This window comes from Mauremys reevesii, linkage group 6 (genome assembly GCF_016161935.1).
Source record: "Mauremys reevesii isolate NIE-2019 linkage group 6, ASM1616193v1, whole genome shotgun sequence".
Classification (NCBI taxonomy): Eukaryota; Metazoa; Chordata; order Testudines; family Geoemydidae; genus Mauremys; species Mauremys reevesii.
In genome coordinates, this window is record NC_052628.1 from 43,445,322 (window position 1) to 43,466,478 (window position 21,157).

The 21,157-nt window shown below is 40.2% G+C and overlaps 1 protein-coding gene and 2 long non-coding RNA genes across 4 annotated transcripts in view; all 3 read left to right on the top strand.

The window, feature by feature from the left end:
• The window catches only part of LOC120408412, a 40,167-nt gene extending 32,443 nt beyond the window's left edge, over positions 1-7,724 (top strand). Inside the window, exon 4 of the long non-coding RNA XR_005600678.1 lies at positions 7,634-7,724. This is a non-coding gene — a long non-coding RNA (uncharacterized LOC120408412). The remainder of the gene's footprint in view (positions 1-7,633) is intronic.
• Positions 7,725-8,230: 506 nt separating this feature from the next.
• TBCA (tubulin folding cofactor A) overlaps positions 8,231-21,157 on the top strand; it is a 52,437-nt gene continuing 39,510 nt past the window's right edge. Inside the window, exon 1 of the mRNA XM_039542838.1 lies at positions 8,231-8,445. Within this exon, the coding sequence (XP_039398772.1) occupies positions 8,393-8,445 (53 nt within the window). The 5' untranslated portion in view covers positions 8,231-8,392. The remainder of the gene's footprint in view (positions 8,446-21,157) is intronic.
• Positions 8,502-11,291, top strand: LOC120407325. Of its 2 annotated transcripts, none has more exons than XR_005599877.1 (2): positions 8,502-8,790; positions 10,773-11,291. It is a non-coding gene; the product is annotated as an uncharacterized LOC120407325 (long non-coding RNA). The 2 variants fall into 2 exon arrangements; XR_005599878.1 differs by lacking the exon at positions 8,502-8,790 and adding an exon at positions 9,169-9,288.

Below are 21,157 nucleotides of genomic sequence, written 5' to 3' on the forward strand. Positions count from 1 at the left end.
GTTCAATTTTCTTTTCCTATTAAAAAAGATAAATTCTGGAGACTTCAGTGCTATAGTATCCCTTAAAATAGTTCCATGTTCTTTTTTCATCGTAAAGTAAAAGAAAAATTAAACTACTCAGATTATGATGCATCTAAAATTAATATAAAAGATTACTCAGCACATACATTTGGAAAAATATTAAAGTGACAGGCTCAATCCTCAGCTGAGCTGAGTTTATGCTGGGCATAGCTAAGGGCAGAGGAAAGCTAACTCTCTAAACCAGGGGTCTCAAAGTCCCAGCCCGCGGGCCATCTGTGGCCCGAGAATCTCCCCACTGTGGCCCGCGGAAGAGAGACACATACAGTCAGCAATGTCTGCTGTAGGCGCTGACCCCCACAGCGCCTACTGGCTGGGGGAGAGGGCTAGAGATAGCATCACTAGTTGCCGGGCAGAGTCAGCCATGATGGCAGTGTCACTTTTTCCCACAATGAATATAAACAAGTCAAAATACTGAACACAACTATCTGATGCACACCTTGCTGCCATTCTGAAGGTTTCAACTGCTCAGTCACTGAGGCCAAACATCAACAAACTGACAGAACTGAAGCACTGCCAGGTGTCTGGCAAACACTAAAATCTCTCTGGCAGGTGAAGAATTGTATAAAGTTGTATGACAGTTTTATTATTTCTAAGAAATTCAAAATAAAAAATACAATATAAACATTTTCTTTTCTGAACACCATCTTCAGTGACATTATTGGCCCGCTGGGAGGATTTGAGGACTGGCACTGGCCCTAAAGTAAATTGAGTTTGAGACCTCTGCTCTAAACTGAAACACCCCATAGCTTCTTCGGACTGCTTTACCTTATACTAGCTGCTAATGGCCGATCTGTTGTTGGCGGCCCATACCCCGGTTGGGGTGACGGGCATGAATGAATGATGAATGAATGGCCCCCTGTGATGCATGACCAGAAAGGGCTAAGCATCCTGCAGGATAAATGACTCAAATTCAACCCTTAAAGACATATGGGGAGATAACGTTTATGGTTTTGTGTATTTACATATATATGTGTAGTGGTCAACAATGTAATCAACAGTCCCTGTCTATGCTGTATTCTGTTAATTCAGAGATAAAAATAACATCCTAGCATTTAAATGAACTGTAAACACGGGATATCATTGCATTAATCTCTCTTTGAAATATACAGCTGATCATCTGCGAATAGTGAAAAACAGGCAATAGCCTTATGTTAATTCCTGTAGCTAAGTATTGGTGATGGACCTACTTCAAAGTCGGCCAGATTTCCTATTGTAAGCCAAGGGACTCTGACCTGTCAAAGAAGGCTTGAAATTGTATAAAAGATCCTTGGGTCCTGATCCTGTAATCTCAGATCTGCTTGAGGTTTCATGCAGCAAAGCCTAACCCACAAGGACTGAGATCCCAGTTCTGACTGAATCGCCCTGAAATATAAACATTGGACTATATCCTTTGAGCTATTTCTGAAAGAACTCTTTGCATTTACAAAGCTCGTCATCTCTGCTATAAATCTGAATCTCAAGAATTCAACTCATGTCTGTATATATATTGATCTTTTAACCATACTCTATCTTTTCTTTTTAAATATTTTTTAGTTTAGGTAATAAGAATTGTCTGTAAGTGTGTATTTGGATAAGATCTGGAATATTCATTAACCTGGGAGGTAATGGGTCCGATCCTTTGGGATTGGTAGAACCTTTTCTTTTATATGGTGAATAAGATTTTCATAAATCCTCATATTTGACTTGGATAACTAGGTGGAGGCTTGAGGCTGGGTTACTTTAAGGGAACTGTGTTTTGTACTTCTAATTAACCAGTAAGGTATAACAGAAGCTATTTAGTGCTGGCTTGGTAAATCTAAGTATTGGAATATCCACCAGCTTTGGGGATTGTCTGCCCCTTTCTTGCAGTTCACCCTATTTGAGTGACCTCAGCTGGCTCCCCTTGGCCCCCGGTCATACCCCATAACACTGAAAATGTCACTGTAAATCAGCGCATCATAGGTATATCCTAGCCATGTCCCCTTTCCTACAACCATACACCTACTTCAGCAGCAGAGGGTGGAAGTGGCACAAGAGTCTTTACACTACTCTATGCCAGCAGAGGATCCTCCTTGCACTGGTGTAATCCTCCCAAGGCTGAATATGTTGGCTCTATGGCCAGATCGCACCAGTTGTGTAGTGCAAAGCATCCTTAGAATCATAAAATCATAGAAGATTAGGGTTGGAAGAGACCTCAGGAGGTCATCTAGTCCAACCCTCTGCTCAAAGCAGGACCAACACCAACTAAATCATCCCAGTCAGGGCTTTGTCAAGCGGGACCTTAAAAACGTCTAAGGATGGAGATTCCACCACCTCCCTAGATAACCCATTCCAGTGCTTCACCACCCTACTAGTGAAAGAGTTTTTCCTAATATCCAACCTAGACCTCCCCCACTGCAACTTGAGACCAGTGCTTCTATTTGTTCTATCATCTGCCACCACTGAGAACAGCCTAGCTCAGAGGTTCCCAAACTTTAACAACCCCTGAACCCCTTTCACTAAAATGTCAAGTCTCACGACCCCCCTCTTAAAATTAATATGTCCAGGGATTTTCTCCTTTACCTGAGTATAAATTATAAAAGCAGTGATCTTGGAAATACACAATTTGTTTTATGACATGCTTATTACACACTATTATTAATTATTATTTATCATTACAGTATTTTGATTACATTATGAAAACGGCACCACTCATCCAAGATCTCACTTTCATAGCTTGTATCACTTTGAATAAGCCTGTTATAAGACAAGGCTCCTATGTTTCATCAGGGAGTATCAGATGTGAAACAGCATGAAGGTATTTAAGAAGCCAACTCAAAGGGTTCCTCCTACACAAGCATTCAGGTCTTGAGCAGTCCACGCAAACAATGCACGTTACAACAAAGCTTAAACTTGTTCTTCATAATCATTTTAAAAACAAGACTAGCTTCCTATTTAATTTTAAAAACAGCAAACACTTCCCTTTCCATTTCTTATAAGGAGTCTTGAAGTTTAAATCTCCTCAGTGTGATAGATAGGCTTGCTTTGATCTGCTTAGCTCTTGGAAGTCCAGGGGCTCTGGGCTGCTGGCCCAATGCTGCCCAGGGTCCCTAGGGACAGCTCTGTCCGCCATTAGGGAATTTTTTCCTGAGAACCCCCTGTAACATTTCACGAACCCCAGTTTGGGAACCACTGGCCTAGCTCCATCCTCTTTGGAACCCCCCCTTCAGGTAGTTGAAGGCTGCTATCAAATCCCCCCTCACTCTTCTCTTCTGCAGACTAAATAAGCCCAGTTCCCTCAGCCTTGCCTTGTAAATCATGTGCCCCAGCTCCCAAATCATTTTTGTTGTCCTCCACTGGACTCTCTCAAATTTGTCCACATCCTTTCTGTAGTGGGGGGCCCAAAACTGGACGCAATACTCCAGATGTGGCCTCACCAGTGCCAAATAGAGGGGAATAATCACTCCTCCTGATCAGCTGGCAATGCTCCTACTAATGCAGCCCAATATGCCGTTAGCCTTCTTGGCAACAAGGGCACACTGTTGACTCACATCCAGCTTCTCATTCACTGTAATCCCCAGGTCCTTTTCTGCAGAACTGCTTAGCCAGTAGGTCCCCAGCCTGTAGTAGTGCATGAGATTCTTCTGTCCTAAGTGCCTTCCTGTACCAAAGGATCTAGCCACATATCTTCAGCAACTATCTTATCAACAAATAGTGCAGCACATGAATTTCTAAGCCATGCTTCAAAGGAAGGCTGTAAATAGTTCATCATCAGTAGCACTGCTGGTCGAACACCTCAATACATAAATAAATACAAATCCATGAATATATTCTCAAATAAAAAGTTGAATCTCTTTGGCTTTGTTCACTCCCTTTTTGTGTTCTTTTTACAAAAATGATAGGAAATGAATCTATTGTCAAAAATATTTGCAAAAATGGCAAATTTAACAATATTAGAAAATATTCGCTGAAAACTAATTCTGAATGCAAACAGATGAGCATCCAACTATACTGGTATTTTTAGAGACCAAATCCAGCCCCGGCATAACTTGGTACAAATCCCCATGTGTGGGGGTTTAGGTTAAATTAGGGATGGGTGTCAACTTTATTTCATGTCCTTGTTGTTTTCCCCGTACCCTCATATTGCATGGCTAACAAATGCCAAATTTGTATAAGTTACACTACTTTGCCTCTTACATCTGTATCCTGACCACTTTATACCAATGTGTAATTTTCACCCCCATTTATGTTACAGTTGAATTTAGTCAATTGAGACTTCCATGTGCGTTACACCTGCTTAGTCCAGGCTGCATGTGGGAATTTGGTCCTCCATCTATGTGTCTCAGCTGAGATTTGCTAAAACTTCCAAGTAGTATATATCTCGATAGTATTCATCACCATGTATTTTTTACAGGTTTCCATGCCCCATTTTAGGGCTTATTTCCGGCCCTCGGTCCGCATTTCCATTAGTGTTAAGGTTTGGTGCTGTCAGCCATTTTGAAAAAATATTTTTTTGATTATTTTTTATGTTTGAATAGAGGGAATGTTGCATGCTTGTGCTTTGATACATTTGGTTGCTTGTTTAGAGAAAAAGGTTGAAAGAATAGAGTGAGAGAGCTTAAAGATTAAAATAAGAAAGCCTTAGTAAGGATTAGAGGAAAAAAGGAAAGAAAGGTTCTTTGGTGAGGTTTAGTAAGGAGAGATGATTTTAAAGGCCTAGTTGGCATGTTATTAAAGAATAGAAAGAGAATTTTTAAAAAACAAAGATATTTGTTTTTAAAGGGTTAGTTTGAAAGAATAGAGGCAAGTTATTAAAGAAGAGAGATTTTTGATGAGGTTTATTAAGGAGAGGTGTTTTTAAAGGACTAGTTTGGTATGTTATTAAAGAATAACATTTTTTGAGATAAATGTAAAAGGTGTATTAAATATAAGGGTAGGTTAAGAAAAGAGTATTTAAAAAGAGTTAAATAAAAGAGAAACATATAAAGATAGGTTGAGAGAGAGAACAGGGCATGAAAAGAGAAAAGAAAGCCCCTTTGTAAAGGGCAAAGATTGACTCAATCACATGCTGTCTGAGAGAGATCTTATCCTTCCAACTTGTTCCTGGGGAAAGAGGCAACCTCCCAGGTTCACAGCCCCTCAGGCTAGTTATCTCCACCTTTGGATCGGATCAATTAGATGCTGTTCTACAGCTGCGTCATAGAATACATTTTCCAATCCTATAGTGCCAAGATTTTTAAATAAGAGCCATTTCTCTCCCCCCCCTCGCTTATCTGCCACCTTCTTATCTAAAAAAACAGACCCCAAGCATCTTTCCCGCTATGTCGCCCTTTTATACAGGTGCTTTAATAAAGATTACAATCATAAGCCCTTAGTAACAAACATTTTAAAAAAGTTTTCCCCTATGTTTTAGACTAACATTAGTTATTTTTTAGTGATGACAATTTGAAGCTGCAGCAAAGCCCGTTAGCAAAAACAGCGTCTGTGAGTCAGTGGATCAGAGACAAGAAGGCTGCTTCTTCGCCTGCTTTTCAACAAGTGAAAGTTATATTAAGTTTTGTAAAGGAATAATCACTTGAAAAGACAAACTTGTATGAAGAAAGAGCCCTTTATTTAGCACTTTTGCATGTATTTTAATAAAAAGTTTTTAAAAGCTTTTCCCTATGCTTTTAGTGAGGACAATTTGAAGCTGCAGCAAAAAAAACCCAGCATCTGTGAGTCAGTGGGTCAGAGATAAGGCTGCTTCTTCGCCTGCTTTTCAAGAAATACTAGTGAAAGTTTTATTAAGTTTTGTAAAGGAATAAACACTTTAAAAGACAAACCTGTATGAAGACACCTCTCTTTATTTAACATTTTTTACACGTGTGTTTCAATAAAATAGAGCATGCAGAAACACCCCAGGTTTAAAACCACAGGTTCTTAGTAACAGCCAGTTTATATTCCCCTTATTCTGTACACCAGTGGATCAGAGAGAAGTTTGTTTCTTCCCCCGCTTTTTAACAAATACAAGTGAAAGTTATATTAAGTTTCGTAAAGGAATAAACACTTTAAAAGACAAGCCTATATGAATACAGAGCTCTTTATTTAACATTTTTACGTGTGTTTCAATTAAAAAAAAAAGAGCATGCAGAAACACTCCAGAGTGAAAACCACAGAACCTTAGTAACAGCTAGTTTATATTCCCCCTTGTTCTGTAATCCAGTGGATCAGAGAGAAGTTTATTTTCCTCCCCACTTTTTAACAAATCAATGTGAAAGTTATATTAAGCTTTCATTTTTTTAGGGCTTTTAGATTTAAGTATGAATTTTTCTGTTGCATTATTAGAATGTCTTTGTTTTTAAATGTTTGCAACCTGTGTACTGAGACACAGGTACAAGCACCTGTGTTTGTTTTGGGTCCATAGATTTTATTAACATAATACATCACAGACTGGAGCCGTGGCTTTCTCTACATTTTAAAAACAGATAAGTCTAATTAGGCTAGCCAGTGATCCGTGCACTATAGTCAGTCTTAGCAGGGCTCTGGGGGTCACCCCTTCAGCTTGCTTGTTTTTTCACACAGACGTCTTTCCTAACTTTTTAAACGCTGTTAAAGTTTTAATAAATAGTGAGAGTGCACTAAGTAGGTTCTGTTATACTTTACTGGTTAATTAGAAGTATAAAACACACTTTTGTAGGAAGGAAGTAGAAAGGTGTGTGTGTGTGGGGGGGGAAGACTCCTTATCTCATGTAGAAAAAGTTAGCTGTTTTTTTTTTTTACCAAAGCTAATTTTTTCTTGGGTTTTTTGTATAAATCCAAACTTTAAAAAACAGTCTTGTTAATTTTTTTTGTTAATTAAAACACATATGTAAACTCCCCTCAATTGCCAGTTTTCATATTCTTACCCAGTTGCTGTTTTGGTACTTTAAAAACACTATTTTAAAATTATACATAATTAAGACATTTTTAGGTTGCCTATGAGTCTTATTTTTTATTCAGTTTTATTTTCTGAAACAAATGTATAGCCTTCTGTCCTAAAATGTCTTTGTTGTTTCTTGTATTTTGGATTCCAAGAAAAAGAGACCTTCTAGGGCTACACACAGTGAATAAACATAGTTGAAAAAAGTCCTATGCACGTCAGTGCAGTAGATTACACAAATTTACATCTGTATATAATTATTAAAAGCATAATTAATAATAATAATAAATCTGAGGATGCAGAGCCCTTGACCCTGTAAGAACTATTACTGTTAGAACATATCACTATTTTCTCCCTTCCAAATCAAGCACTGATTTCCGCGGTGAAAAAAAACCTGCCAAATCAGGAAATATGTCAAATGTTAAGAGGGAAAAATTGTTCTTCGTTGATAAAAGAATAATTAGCATCAATAGATCATTTCAATAATTTATCTATATTAACCTTACTTCTCTTTAATCGCCTCTCAGACGCTACTTCTTCAGCAGGCAGCCCCGCTTTATTAAACTGAAGTATCTCTGGCAGTTTGCACAGCACCTAAAACGCTGACTGGGAGCTAAGCTGCATATACACAGTCACACGCTGTGTGGACTTGTAGAGCCATGAGGTAGCGCAGCGAAACTTTTTATTTCTTTCTAGGAGAATTGGTGAAGCTCACAGCACCCGGAACCTTAAAGAGAAGGAGATTTGGACCCCGCCCCTATCAGTGCCGGGAAAGGCTGGAGCAGGTTCTAAAAACTTGAACGTGGCTGGATCTTTGCCACTGTCTGGTGAGACCGGGCGAGGAGCAGCTGCCCCCCCCCCCCGCCCCCGCCCCCCAGCCAAACACTGTTTGAATCTCTTGTAATCAGTCTGAGCGTTCACAGGCAGCGCGATTCTCAGCCAAGGCGAGCGAGCTCCCGCCGGGAAGGGCTGCATTGCTTTGCAGCGGCTGGCAAAAGGGCCGCGAGGGACAAACACCCGGGCACAGCTACCCTCTGTTCTGTTCCCGTCCCGAACCGCAGCACGAGCACCGCTGGGACCCGCCACCCAAAGGGCGGGTTCAGCAAGAGCAGCCCCGGGAAGGAGCAGGACGACGCGGGGCCAAAGGCAGACAAGCGGGTTAGATTTGCAATGGAAGGTGCATGCCACAGGGCAGGACAGTTCCACTGGAATGCGGCAGACTGTTCCCCCTTTTCACGTGGTCTAGTGGTGTCGTCCAGACCGGATAGCGGAAGGAAGCGTCTGCGTAGAAAGAGCAGAGCTCTGCGCGTGGCGGGACTGCGCAGGCGCACAGGTGGTCGCGTCACTCGTTGCGTTCTAGTGAACTGCCAAGTTTTGCCTGCGCGTTTTCCTCTCCTGCTAGCGGCCGATCCGTTGGTGTCTGGCCCCCGCGGCTCGCGCCCCTGACACAGGACCATGGCGGACCCTCGCCTCAGGCAGATCAAAATTAAGACGGGCGTGGTGAGGCGGTGAGTGCCCGGCTGCGGCCTCCCCACCTGTCGCGGGGCTGCGGGTGGGGCCGGCCCCGGCCCCGCCCGGCGGCCGTTATGCCTGGTGCTGTGTAGCTGTTCAGGGCGGGACCCGAAAGAAGCAGAGCCTGGGCGGCAGCTGCTGAGCGCGGCCCGGAGGCTCGAGGCCTGGCTCTGCCTGTGGGCAGCGGTGGGTGGGGAAAGCCCCATGGCGTCTCCTGTTGCCTTCCCGTAGGCTGGGAGTTATCCTGCCTCCCGAGGGGATCGCATCATTCGGGTTTGCTCCGCGCTCCGGCAGCCTCAGTCGGGAAGTGCCATAGAGAGCAGCGTGGAGACACTAGGCGGGTGAGGTCATGGCTTCTGTTGGACCAGCTTCAGGTCACCTGCAGGGGGGCTGGGTGTGGCTGGACAGCTCGTCTCTCACCCACACTAAAAGCTATTACCTCACCCACCGTGTCTCTTTAATGTCTTGGGACCAACCCTGTAGACTAACTAGTTACTTCTCGCTTTACCAAAGAGAATGTGTAAGGTGCGTTTTGGGGACAAATACAGTTCTGGTCCATCTGTAATGCAAGACTGAACAGTTTCTAACTGTATTGATGGGCTGCCATATGTACCTGGATCCCCGCTGCGGCTGAGTATAACCAAGCTAGGAAGTTCTGTAACAATTGAGGTTTATCATTGTAGCTAATAGCCGCTAAACCATTATGTTCTTGTGCACAACAGGATCAAAACTACAACCAGCATTCCTTGGTTTCCCTGAGTTGTAAATCATGTGTTCCTGTTTCTTGCCTTTTGTTGCTCTTGTTGTTAAGAGGCCTGTTATCTCTGCTACCTAACAAGGTAGTTTTGTAAGTCTTACTATGTGATTATAGCATACTTCTCAGACACAAAAAATCTTGTCCCTGCTATTCAGGGGAATCATGCCAGAATTTTATTAGCAACAAAAGTATTTAAAGATGTTTGTAACTAGCATGGTTCCAGTTCCAATATGGACACCCAAAACTAATGTTAAACTTAACACTCTTATCTCTCAATATATTCTAAATCTTGTAACCTCAACATTTACAAAGTTATCTAGGGGATACGATTTGCTCCTCTTATTGTGTATAGTTGAGTAGGGCTCTGATGTTATAAGGCTTAATATCTAGTCTCAATGGGACATACTAAGGCCAGGTCTTGCAACAGTTGTGTTGACTTCCATGGGATAAGTATGGGGAAAACAGTCCATGGTACCCAAGTGCTATGTGTTGTCAGATCAGGACCTTAAAGAATCCAGTCCATTACAAGTGAAATGATAACTACTGTGAGTAGTTGCATTTAAGTCAGCAGGGGGCTTCTCAAAGTAGTAAGGATTATGACTAAAGGCATTTGCAGGATTGGGCTTTAAGAGTAGAGTAATGGAATAGGCAAGGGTTATATTAACATTTTAATATTAACTTTGGGTGTCAGTACAGCCTTTTGCTCAAAATATTGAGCAATTATTTGTGCCATGTATATGCTTTAAAACTTGAGTATGCACTCTTACACTCCTATGTTGTGTAACTGTGTGTGTGGGGAGTATAAACTGAATTTATGCCTGCATAATTTTTTTCTTAAATTCAAGAAGGTTTTGTTAAATAGGGATCCAGAGCAGAATGCATTTTCTTGGTATGACAGATCATAACTGTAAGCATTTTGGATTGGGACTTCTTAGAGCTACTCAAAGAGCAGTGTTTTCTGTCAGTATTAGAATAAAAAATATCCTTCATCATGGGAAAGGAAAATTACTGAGGTTAAATTTTCAGTTTATATACACATTCCACAAACTAGTTGCTTAGAAGTATCTGTAAAAACCTGAAGTCCTAGAAAGTATTGCAGAGTCTTGTAAAACAAAACTACACTTTAGTATTTTGTGGAGGTTTCTCCAATCTAATATTCTGCCTGGTGTCTTTTTTAGCTTACTGTGCACACCATTGCTTTGAGAGAACCATATAGTAATACTTAGCAGTCTGATTCCACTTCAAGTGATCAGAGTGTTTTATAGACATTGTCTAGCTAATCTTCATGAGTTATTTAAAACTGAGGTAACAGTTACCTACCTTTCAAAGATGGGGAAACTGAGAGGTTTAAGTGACTTGATCAGTACCACGGAGGCTGTCTGTAAGAGCTGAGATTAGAATTCAGGTGTATTCGCTCACAGTTCTGTATTCAAACCACTAGGCACCACTGATACTTTTTAAAAATATGGGTGGTGCATAGGAACCTGTATATTGTTTATGTACCTGGGGAACTTCATGGAGGCCTTATTTTTGTTAACTAATTTTTGGATTATCCTATACCTGCAGGCTATGTGAGTATTCTTCTCTGAAGGGAAATTCCTGCTCTCCAGTCAAAATTGCAGCACACCTAATCTTCTAGAAAGAAAGAATTTGAGTTAATTTTACATTCAGTCTTTTCCCCCCAAAGATGAACTCGAAAGAAGGGGAAGAAGATGGGAGGGCATGAGAATTGGATCCACTTAACTTCCTTTGGCAACATTCATTACAGTTAGAGTTTCTGCCTCCAAGACACACACACAATTGGGTTATGATTTGGCTGATGAAACAAGAATAACAAGTTCCTTCAGCAAGCTGCTATGCCATTATAACCCATCTGGAGACTTTTGACTATTGCTGATGGTAGTTGCTGGGCTGGGCGAGCAATTCCCGACTAGGAATGGAGACCAGGTCTCCAGTTTGGCATGGAATTGTTTAACATTTAATTAAGTTCAGCTTTAAAAGTTTTAGTATGATTGAACTGATATTTTCTCCTTCAACTGCCTGATTGCTGCTCTTCCAATGCAGAATAAATGGCTTTCAAATACAGACCTGTTTGATGTTATCTGCAGGGCCAGTGGTGTTTGAATAGTTCAGGAATTTTTGATAGATACAGGCTTAGAAGGTTAGTTGGTACAGCCAGCAAAAATAGCTTGTGGGTTTTGAATATATTGTGTACCTTGTGCCAATTCAGTCACACCACTCCATTAAAAACAATGGCTCTTTCTAGAGGCAGGGCTCAGATAGTTGTGACCACCTGAATGTATTACTACTCCTTCTCCTACTACTTCATACTCAAGGTAATACCCTATGTAGGCCATGAAACCACCAAAAGCTACAATAACACATTTAGATGACCACAAATGTAGTTTTAACATACCAATTGTCAGTCTTTTCTTGCAACTTGTATGGGAAAGCTAATAATATTGCTGCCTCAGACATAATTTCTTCTAAGAATAGAACACTGAAATAAAGAAACCTGTGTTAACAAGTGAAAAATTGAGTATTGAAGTGTCTTAAATTGTGTTGTATGGCATTGGTGTCCAACCTTTTCAGCCTGATGGCTAAGTATATTTTAAAAAAAGGTAAGGGCAAGAATTGGTACTCTGGGGCAGATTCTCTGCCTTTTTCTGTTCCCATTGCACTGCCCAGGCTACTTATGTTCTTGTCTTTTGTTTTTTAAACTACCCTTTGACTTAGCCTGCTCTATAGTCTCCTCAGTGGTTGAGGTAGTTCATTGCTTCCCCAAAACTAGGAATGGAGATGAGTCATTTACTGCATAGCAATATATCTGCTGCGATTTACTATGTAGCAAAGGTCCTCTAATTATGGGGTATCCCCACTACTATGGGTCATGCAGTAACTTGAGTTTCTAGTTTTATGAGACAATGCAATTTCATGTGGCACTGGAGCCACTTTCCTTTCTAGCCTGATTAAATTTTGTTATGCATTAATGGAAGAAACTTGCAATGGGATTGGGGAGAAATGCTGAATCTTTCATGTCTCAGTGTGGATTTGATAACAGGTCAAGCTGAAGTCAGTCACCTTCTCTTTCTTGTAGGTCATACAAAAACTAGGATTTGGTAATCATAAATGGTTAGACATACTAGATTGTGGCTATTTCCTAACAAGTAATGCTTCTGTTTAGCTAACCTAAAAGGTTGCTTAATCACTGTAAAGCCACCTCATTCTCAATAAATCCATGCTCAACCTACCTGCTTCAGAGTGAGTGAATTAGTTGATTAAAAAAACTTTCTTAGATATCTTAAATCCATTTCAGATTGGTAATGGTTTTAAAAACTACTGTGAACAAAGTATGTTAAGGGCATGCGAAAATAGCACTGACATTTGCCCATAGTTTCTTTCTGATTAAATGAAAGTGACATCAGTAGATTAGAATGAGACTAAGACAATTCACATTGCAATTGTGTTAGTTTAACTTTAACAATCTTTTAACGCTCTTGTTTAAATGTAGCTGACATACCATAATTACAAATCTACAAGCCTTGATTATAGAATTTTACGTCATGAACCTATGGGGAAAGTGTATTGATTTTTTTTTTAATTTTTTTTTTGTAAAGCAGCCCTTTTTTGGAAAGGTGATTTCTAACTGTGGAATCTTCCCAAGTTTGTGCTTTTTGCCTGTAGCACTAACATATTTAAGCTGTTTTATTTTTTCTGAGGCATTATCACCGTCATGGCCAGCTTCTTGATTCAGTCCTGTTAATTCTTCCTTTGTTTGTTTTAAATTCTCCATGATAATAACCTGGAAGTTACAATAAACTAATACTTTCTTTTAAAATACAAACAGAAAATCATTAAAAAAATTATTTACTTAACTAGTTTAAACTAATCCAGGATTCTGTATTTCCCCTACAAGACTTTGATGTGATATATTACATCAAAGTCTACATATATAGGGCGTTTCAGGAAATGTGGATTCTGCTCTCTTTTGATATTAGAGATAATGTTTATTACTGACTAACAAAAAACGTTAAACTTTACGTTACGGGTTCATGTAGTCAAGGTATGTTACAGTTAAAAGCATTTTAAAGTAGGAAATAAAATATGAAGGGATGGGAAATAAGACTATATGAATTGTCTATAAGTAATTCACATGTATAAAACACGTATCTCTTAAATCAGCCTCAATATCTATGTCCAGACTATAGAACAAATACCGTACACCCATCAAGCTTAAATCATTTACACTTCTAATATGGGTGTCAAATTTTCTCAGTTCCCCCCTCACCACATAACCTTCGGTCATCCTCTAATTCACCCACTTATTACCAGAGGTACCAATATTTTTGCCTTTTACCCTTAGTATACAGACTAGAGGCTCAAGTCTTCCTCTTCTCCTCTCTTCCACCTCCCTCCCCGCAACTGAGTCAGTTTGAACATATGCCTGCTTTTTCTGTGATTCATTTTCATACTTCTTAAATGTGTAGGGTTTTTTAAGTTTCAGGGAACACCAAGGCACATTTAAAAAAAATAAGTTTTTTTGTGTGAAGTAAAAGCAGCCAGAAGGGGGCGGGGGGGGGGGGGGAGAGAATACCTTTTTATTTATTTATTTTTTTTCCCCCGGTTTATGATATACAGTATAAAGAAGGCCTAAAAGTTGTGTAGGGTTTTCTTAAGGATTATGGTCTTCTGTTTTTGTTTTTGTTTTTTTAACTTTTGAACTATCAAGAGTATCAGTTCTGGCTTTTCTGAAGGATTTGTTTTGAGGGGGTGCATGCAGATATGTGTCTCAGAAAATTAAATACTCATAGCTTGTTGAATCTTTAACAAGTTTTTCTCCAAAATATTAATTAAATTGCATATATATTGTTCGGCTTGTACTCTCTGGTATGCAGAGATGTTATCGTTTCACTATTTTTCCCAGTCATAAGTCAAGCTATGTAGTACCTGAATTTCTAATGTGATTATTCCCCCCCCCCTTTTTTAAATCTTTTAAAAACAAACACATTTCAGCCCTCCTTTCTGCATCATAAAGAAGTTTAAAAAATAAAAATAAAAAGGTTTCCCTTTTGCAAGTCATCTTTAGCTTCAAGCTAACTAAAGGCAATTTTCTCATGTCTCTCTTTTTTTAAAATGTGGAGCCAGTGGGGTGCCTTAGTGCTTCACAGGGTCCTTGGTTTCCCCTGTATTTTGAAATTGAAGAGCTATGCATGACTACCTGCTCCCCATAGCTCACTTAGTATTACTAGTGCACTAGTTCCTAGAAAGAAACTCCAGCCCCGTTGGGCTAGGCACTGTATAAAGAGAACAGAGATGGTCCTTGCCCTGAAGTGCTTATGATGTAAGTATATCTAAGCTCTTGCACTTTGTCAGATCTGATGGCCTCAATGGGGTCTCTGATTTTCCCCCCTCCCTCTTTCCTTGCCTTGCAGAATTTAGGAATATTTAGCAGATTTACCACTTTTCCTTACCCAGTGTAGTCTGTGTATATTTTTATATACATCTGTAAGGTTGCACTAACTGTTGAAAGCATGCATTGTTATTCCAAAAGATAAAGCCAATCTGTAAGAGTTTACTATAACCATTGAGCTGTGATAGTAGAGGGACTCATCTTCATTTAGCTCTGAACACAATCTACTATTTGAACCACTTTCCCCTCTAAATGGAAGTTGCATTTCTTTGACAGTGCCCTCTAACATAAACATACGGGTGTAAAACTTAAAAATCCAAAACACAGCACTTCACTGCCTACACTTCTCCAGAGAACAAACACATGGTAAATGTTATTCACATTGCTTAATACAGTATTGAAAGACACTCAGACGCTACAGTGATGAGTGTACAGTATAAGAAACTATATGTCAGGGATGGCCTAGGTATACTTAAACCTCCCTCAGTGATGGGGTGTGGGGACTAAATGACCTTTTAAGGTCCTTTCCTGCCCTACTTTTGATTCTGTATGTGGGGCTGGTAGATGTCTAATTAAAATTGCCCAACACTTCTCATTTAGAAGACCACGTTTTTAGACGCCTATAACTTTGCCAATCTTTAAGTATTCAGGATGACACTTTCCATGCCAGATATCTGCCTCTGGCCTATATTTTAATATTTTGTTTTTTGAGACATTCAGCCACAATGGCTTAACCATTTTCAAGAATGAAGCTGGTGAAAAATGTTATTTTGCCCATGGTTTAAAAAAAAATAAAAAAAAAATCTGGTGACCTTTACTTTGGAAACCTCTAGCATTCCCATGCTTTAGAACAGGGACTTGAAAGCTGTTGGCAGCATGGAGGAGGAAGCTGCCTGCTTTGAATGCAGAGGGAAGAAGAGCCAGACCAGTTGGAGTTGAGGGAGTAGATTGGGACAAGGAGCCTGGGGTTCAAGGAAGAGACTGGGATTGGAGGCCTGTGGTGCAAGGGTGGGGGGAAGGGGAACTGGGTTGGGATGTGGGGTAAGATGAGGATTGGATGGGTACAGTGAGGCTGGGAAAAGGAGTCAGGGATGGTGGTGGAAGACACAGCAGGACTGGACGGGGAGCCTAGTGAGGAAGATTGGGATGGTGAGCCAGTGGAGATGGGGGAAGTGGGTAGTAGGGATGGTGATTGGAGGCCACGGTGTGGAGAGAGGCATATCGGATCAGGAGCCACAAAGGGCGGGAGAAACTGGGACTGGGATGAAGAGCCAGGGATGGGGAAGAGACAGAACTAAGATAAGGACAGATGGGAGGGGATGGGGAGAAGGTCGTGCTCGGGGGAGGGGGAGAGGAGCAGGCAGAAGACTGCCCTCTAAAACCTGGATCTCACTGTTCCTGTGCTGTCAGCAAATATCTGTAAAATTCACTGGCGAAGTGTGTTTTCCCTCTCTAGCGCTGGTCCATGCAGAGGCTGGCAACCTACTACTGCTATCAGTTAGTTCAAGTGACAGAGATCTTTATAGTGGATCCAAGGGTTCCAGCCTTGCTGATGTTCCATTTTGGGTGTCAGTATGCGATATGGTTTGTGGTTTTTTTCAGTTTGATTTTTTAAAAAGTTTAGGAAATTACATACAGGAAAACTGTTAAAAGAACATTATTAAGGTTGCAGAGTTAAGTGTTCAGAAGTTATTAAATGCCAGTATTAAGGTTGTACAAATTTGGCCCCCTTGTGCCAATGCATTATTATAGTTTTTGATTACATGATCACATACAGTCTTTTCCACAAGACCCCTGCTTTGTTCAGCACACAGGATGGGATGTTCTGGGATGAATCAGGATTGTGTTGTGGGAGGAGGCTGTTTGTGGGACCCCCACTTCATTTGTTGCTGAAAATGGAAAGTTTGGTGAATGAGGCAGAACACACAGAATTGTGTAGCTGCTTACTAAGCAAGCACCATCTGTTCTGGGCACTGAACGAGACAGGAGTTCTGTGGGGAAAAATAGTATGTAACTAAAAACCATATCATATTGCATGTTCAATAAGGGGGATGAATTAAAGTTGCACAGAGCCTTATTGATGCTGTTTTCTCCAAGTTACTTCCACTGTTCATTGTATACCCAGTGTACTCGGTGAAAGTCCCGTTGATCCAGTATATCCAAAACAGCTTCAGTAATTTTATCTGTGTGATTTATTTTTTTTTCATAGATGCTAAATTCTATTCTTATCATTGGTAGGGGACAATCCAAGCTATGTGACTTAGTTTTCAAGCAACCACATTCTGTTTCATGTGTATTCAAAATGTGTTGGCAAGCAAAACATTTGTTTTTTCAGATGGTAACTTGTACCTTGATTCCAGTGTCTTTTAAAGAATTGGGGGCTGGGGAAGGGCATGAGATCTGCTGCAAGCTAGATGGGATCACTCAGCCTGGCCAGAGGAGCGTTTCCGTCATTGTTCTATTTTTGGAGGCAACACTCTTCATTAGACAGCTTCCATCCTTCTTTCCAGAATACCCTTCCTCTCCAACATCAGAAGACACAGGATAAAGGGAAGCATTTCAGATGCAGACCAATTCCAATATCCATTGCTTTACTCATCTAGGCAAAAGATAAACTAGATCTGGTCTGCGTTTTGCTTTCTTTCCTTTAGTCCATTTCCTTGCATCATGGGGTAGAATTATCACGGATCATTGAATGCTAAGAGGCTGCTCAATTTGGCTACCTGATCCAATTCCACTCCATGAAGCCAGCCAACCTCCCTTCCCCATTCTTTTTTGGGGATTCCTCTCAAACGATGCTACTTGTAGATGTTCCCAGAAGCTGAAAATGGATGACAGGGAATGGCTCATTTGATGATTACCTGTTCTGTTCATTCCCTCTGAAGCACCCTGGCATTGGCCACTGTTGGAAAACAGGATACTGGGCTAGATGGACCATTGTTCTTATGTTTCTTCTATAGGTTCAGAAATCCCTAGCATGAAGAGAGGTGGATCTTTTGCTAAGGGCACTGCACAATATGGGTGTTGAGGAATCTTAGTGTCCCCATAGCCAGACAACTGGCTGATTTAAGCGCACATGGCAAGCCTTAGGGGAAATCCTGAAGATGTACTTTTTTCAGTGTGAGAGTTAAACTGGAACAAATCTACTGTGATACCTGTCCAGAAAAATCCTTTATTGGTTCTGTCCTGAGCTCTACACGAGCCAAGATTTTTCTGTCAGAGAAAGAATTTGTGGACTTTATGCTGAGCCAATGTTTGTCTGAAAATGAACTCGAGAAAACCAGTGATGATCTTGTTAGTACTGGTGAAGATAAGGAGTTACTGTCTCCTGAATATCTTTTTATATGTTCTTAGTCTCCATCTAACCAGGATGTAACTGGTGGCTCTTTGTAATGAAGTTATGTGAAATTTTTACTTGGATATTGATATGATTTCAAAATTAAGTGATTTATATTTTTGAATTAATTTAATAGTTTTATGCATTGCTAGATAGGAATATTTAATATACTTTCATTCTTAAATTAGAAAATTCAAAATACTTGAATTATCACATTGAGAGTTTTTGAGTACAAGAGTCATTCTGGATCTGAATTTTTCTGTACCTCATTTAAGTTACAAATTGATTATCTGTCAGCCCTAGCAATCAGTTAATTGCTCTAGGTTCCTAAAGCATTGTTTTCTTTACTCCAGGGAATTTGACTTTCTTCTGAGCAGAAATATTCTTCTGCATACCACAACATCTTTTATGTTGGTATTTAGGTTAGCTTGTATCAATATTTTAGGATTATAATTACACTGTATCTTGTGAAGATTACATTTTATGCTGTTTTATATCCTTTGTTTATAATGAGCCTCTGGGAAATCAAAAATAAAATAGGAATGTGCATCAAGTTCAGATTCATTTTCTGGAATTCCACTGCAAACAAGTGTTTTTCAAATCTGATTGTTAATTTTAGTAATATCTGTGTTACAAGATGGTAATGTGAGTGGATATATTAAAATATGTGCTCTTTTCACCAGCCAACTAAATTGATTTGTCTCTCTCTGTGGGATTTGAGATCAGTAATTTAAAAGAATTCTGTTATCTTTTTTTGTTAGATTATTTGTAGTCTGTTTTGTTCTAGGTCTTTTTCAAATGTGAGCTGTGTAAACGTGTATTTCACAATGGGCTGACTGAATGTTGGTGAACTTCAAATGCTTGCATATCAAGAAAAAGTAGCCTCTCACGATACACCAAATTAAAAATTAGCCTTTCTGTATTGGTATCTTTTTACCTAATTGTACTGTTTCATAATGGAAAATGGAGGGGATGGGCATTGGAAGTCTTTTTGGTAATTAGGGACTTTGGAATGTAACTTCTTGCATTGTACAAACGAGGAGCTATATATTTTGGAGGGGAATGTTTGAGGTTTTTTAAATATAGATGTCAGAAGGAATCTAAACTATTAGAACAGTAGTTGATCAAATATATAGAAGAACAAAGGGGATAAAGGAAGATATAGTTGAAGAAAATTAGCTATATGTACTTGCTGTAAATTAGCTTAACATTACATCTTGACTCTTTTATGGAATGAATATGTAGGAAAACACAAGTTCTGTGTAAATACAAAGCAATTCACTGAAGAACATGGGAAAGAGGCATGTGCATTATGAATGTAAATGGAAAACTAGATGTAAGATAGTTCAAGTACTGTACTACTGCAGGGAACAGATTCTTTTAAAGGGTTTTATTTGGAAAAGGAATTTCCTGTCTTTGAAAAACAGTGGAGTCGCATCATACGCACATTTAACTTACGTGAATTCAACTATATATGCGCAATGAGCATATGCCCCGGAGCACGCATGATATGGGAGATGTGAATCTGCTGTTCCCTCAATTGGTCTCAGTTCCTGCGTGCCTCTCATCATGTGAGCATCTCGCTGTGCTGAGTATGATTCTAGTGTTTAAAGATACATATTTTTCGTACAACATGGCCCCTAAATGCAAGCCAACTACTTAATCTGGTGCTCAACCAAAGAAACAGCGATCCGTTCCAATGCTGGAGGAAAAACTGGCTGTGTTGGACTTATTGAGAGATGGTATGTCGGTCTCCAACATGGCACATAAATATGGCCACAACGAATCTAGCATCCATGCCATCAAGATTCAAGAGAGAGAAATATGTGAAGCCGTGGCATCAAGTGCTTCAATAACTGCTATGGTGATGAGCCAGGTGCGTGGTAAGACTTTAGTGAAGACTGAAAAGGCCTTAAACTTATGGCTGGAAGACATGAACCATAAACATGTGCCTATTGATGGCAACAGGTTGTGAAAGAAGGCTCTTGGCCTCTACGCGCTGTTCAAACCTCCCGCTGAAGAGGGACAGCCTTCTGATGAGAAGGAATTCAAAGCTAGCTAAGATTGGCTTAACAGATTTAGGAACCGTTTCAACCTCAAAAACGTGCAGACTACAGGTGACGCTGCATCTGCCGATGAAGAGGCAGCAAAAGCCTACCCCGAACATGATAGAAGAAAAGGGCTATCTTCTGGAACAAGTTCTTAATGCTGACAAGACTGGGTTCTTCTGGGGAAAAAAATGCCCAACCGCACTTACATTTTGAAATCAGAAAGACAAGCCCCTGGCTTCAAACCAGCTAAAGACCGTGTGACTGTGTTTTGTGGCAATGCGGCTGGGCATTTAATAAAGTCAGGCTTGCTCTACAGGGCTGCAAATCCCCATGCCCTAAAAGGCAAGAACAAAAATCTCCTGCCTTGTTCTGGCAATCAAATAAAAAGGCTTGGGTGATGGCAATATTATTTCTGAATTGGTTCCACAAATGTTTCATTCCAGAGGTCAAGCGGTACCTCGAAGAGAAAGGACTTGACTTTTTAAAGTGTTGCTATTCATAGACAATACTCCTGGCCACCCTGAGGCACTTCGGTTTGTGCATAACAACGTTGAAGTTGTCCTTCTCCTGCCTCCAACCTCTCGACTAAGGCCTGATTCGCAGTTTCAAGGCCACGTACACGAGGCTTACGTTCTCACAGATACGTAGCGCTATGGATGCTGATCCCAATCTTAATGTGATGGAGTGTTGGAAGTCCTTCACCATTGCCGATTGCATCACTTATATTAAACAGGCAATGGATGCAATCAAGCCTTAAACAGTCAATGCATGTTGGCGAAACTTATGGAAAGAATGTGTGAATGTCAATAGTTAGGAAACCCTTAAAAATCAAAGAAGTTCAGGTGGCCAGGCAAGTGGGTGGTGATGGCTTCGTTGACATCCTTGAGGAAGAAATTGAAGAATTAATTGAGAGCCATAGAGAAACATTGACTAACGAAGAGTTAGAGGAACTGATAAAATTGTCTACAGAAGACAAAGATGATGATGAACAGGAAGAGCCAGCAAGCTGGAATCTTCATAAATTTGCTGAATTGTTCCAATTCTCAATTAATAGGTGTTTTTTAAAAAGGCAAATAATAAAGGTAAACTCCAATGATTAGTTGTATCTTAGTTGCTTACCAGGTGACTCTCAATGGTAGCTGACATTTTTTCC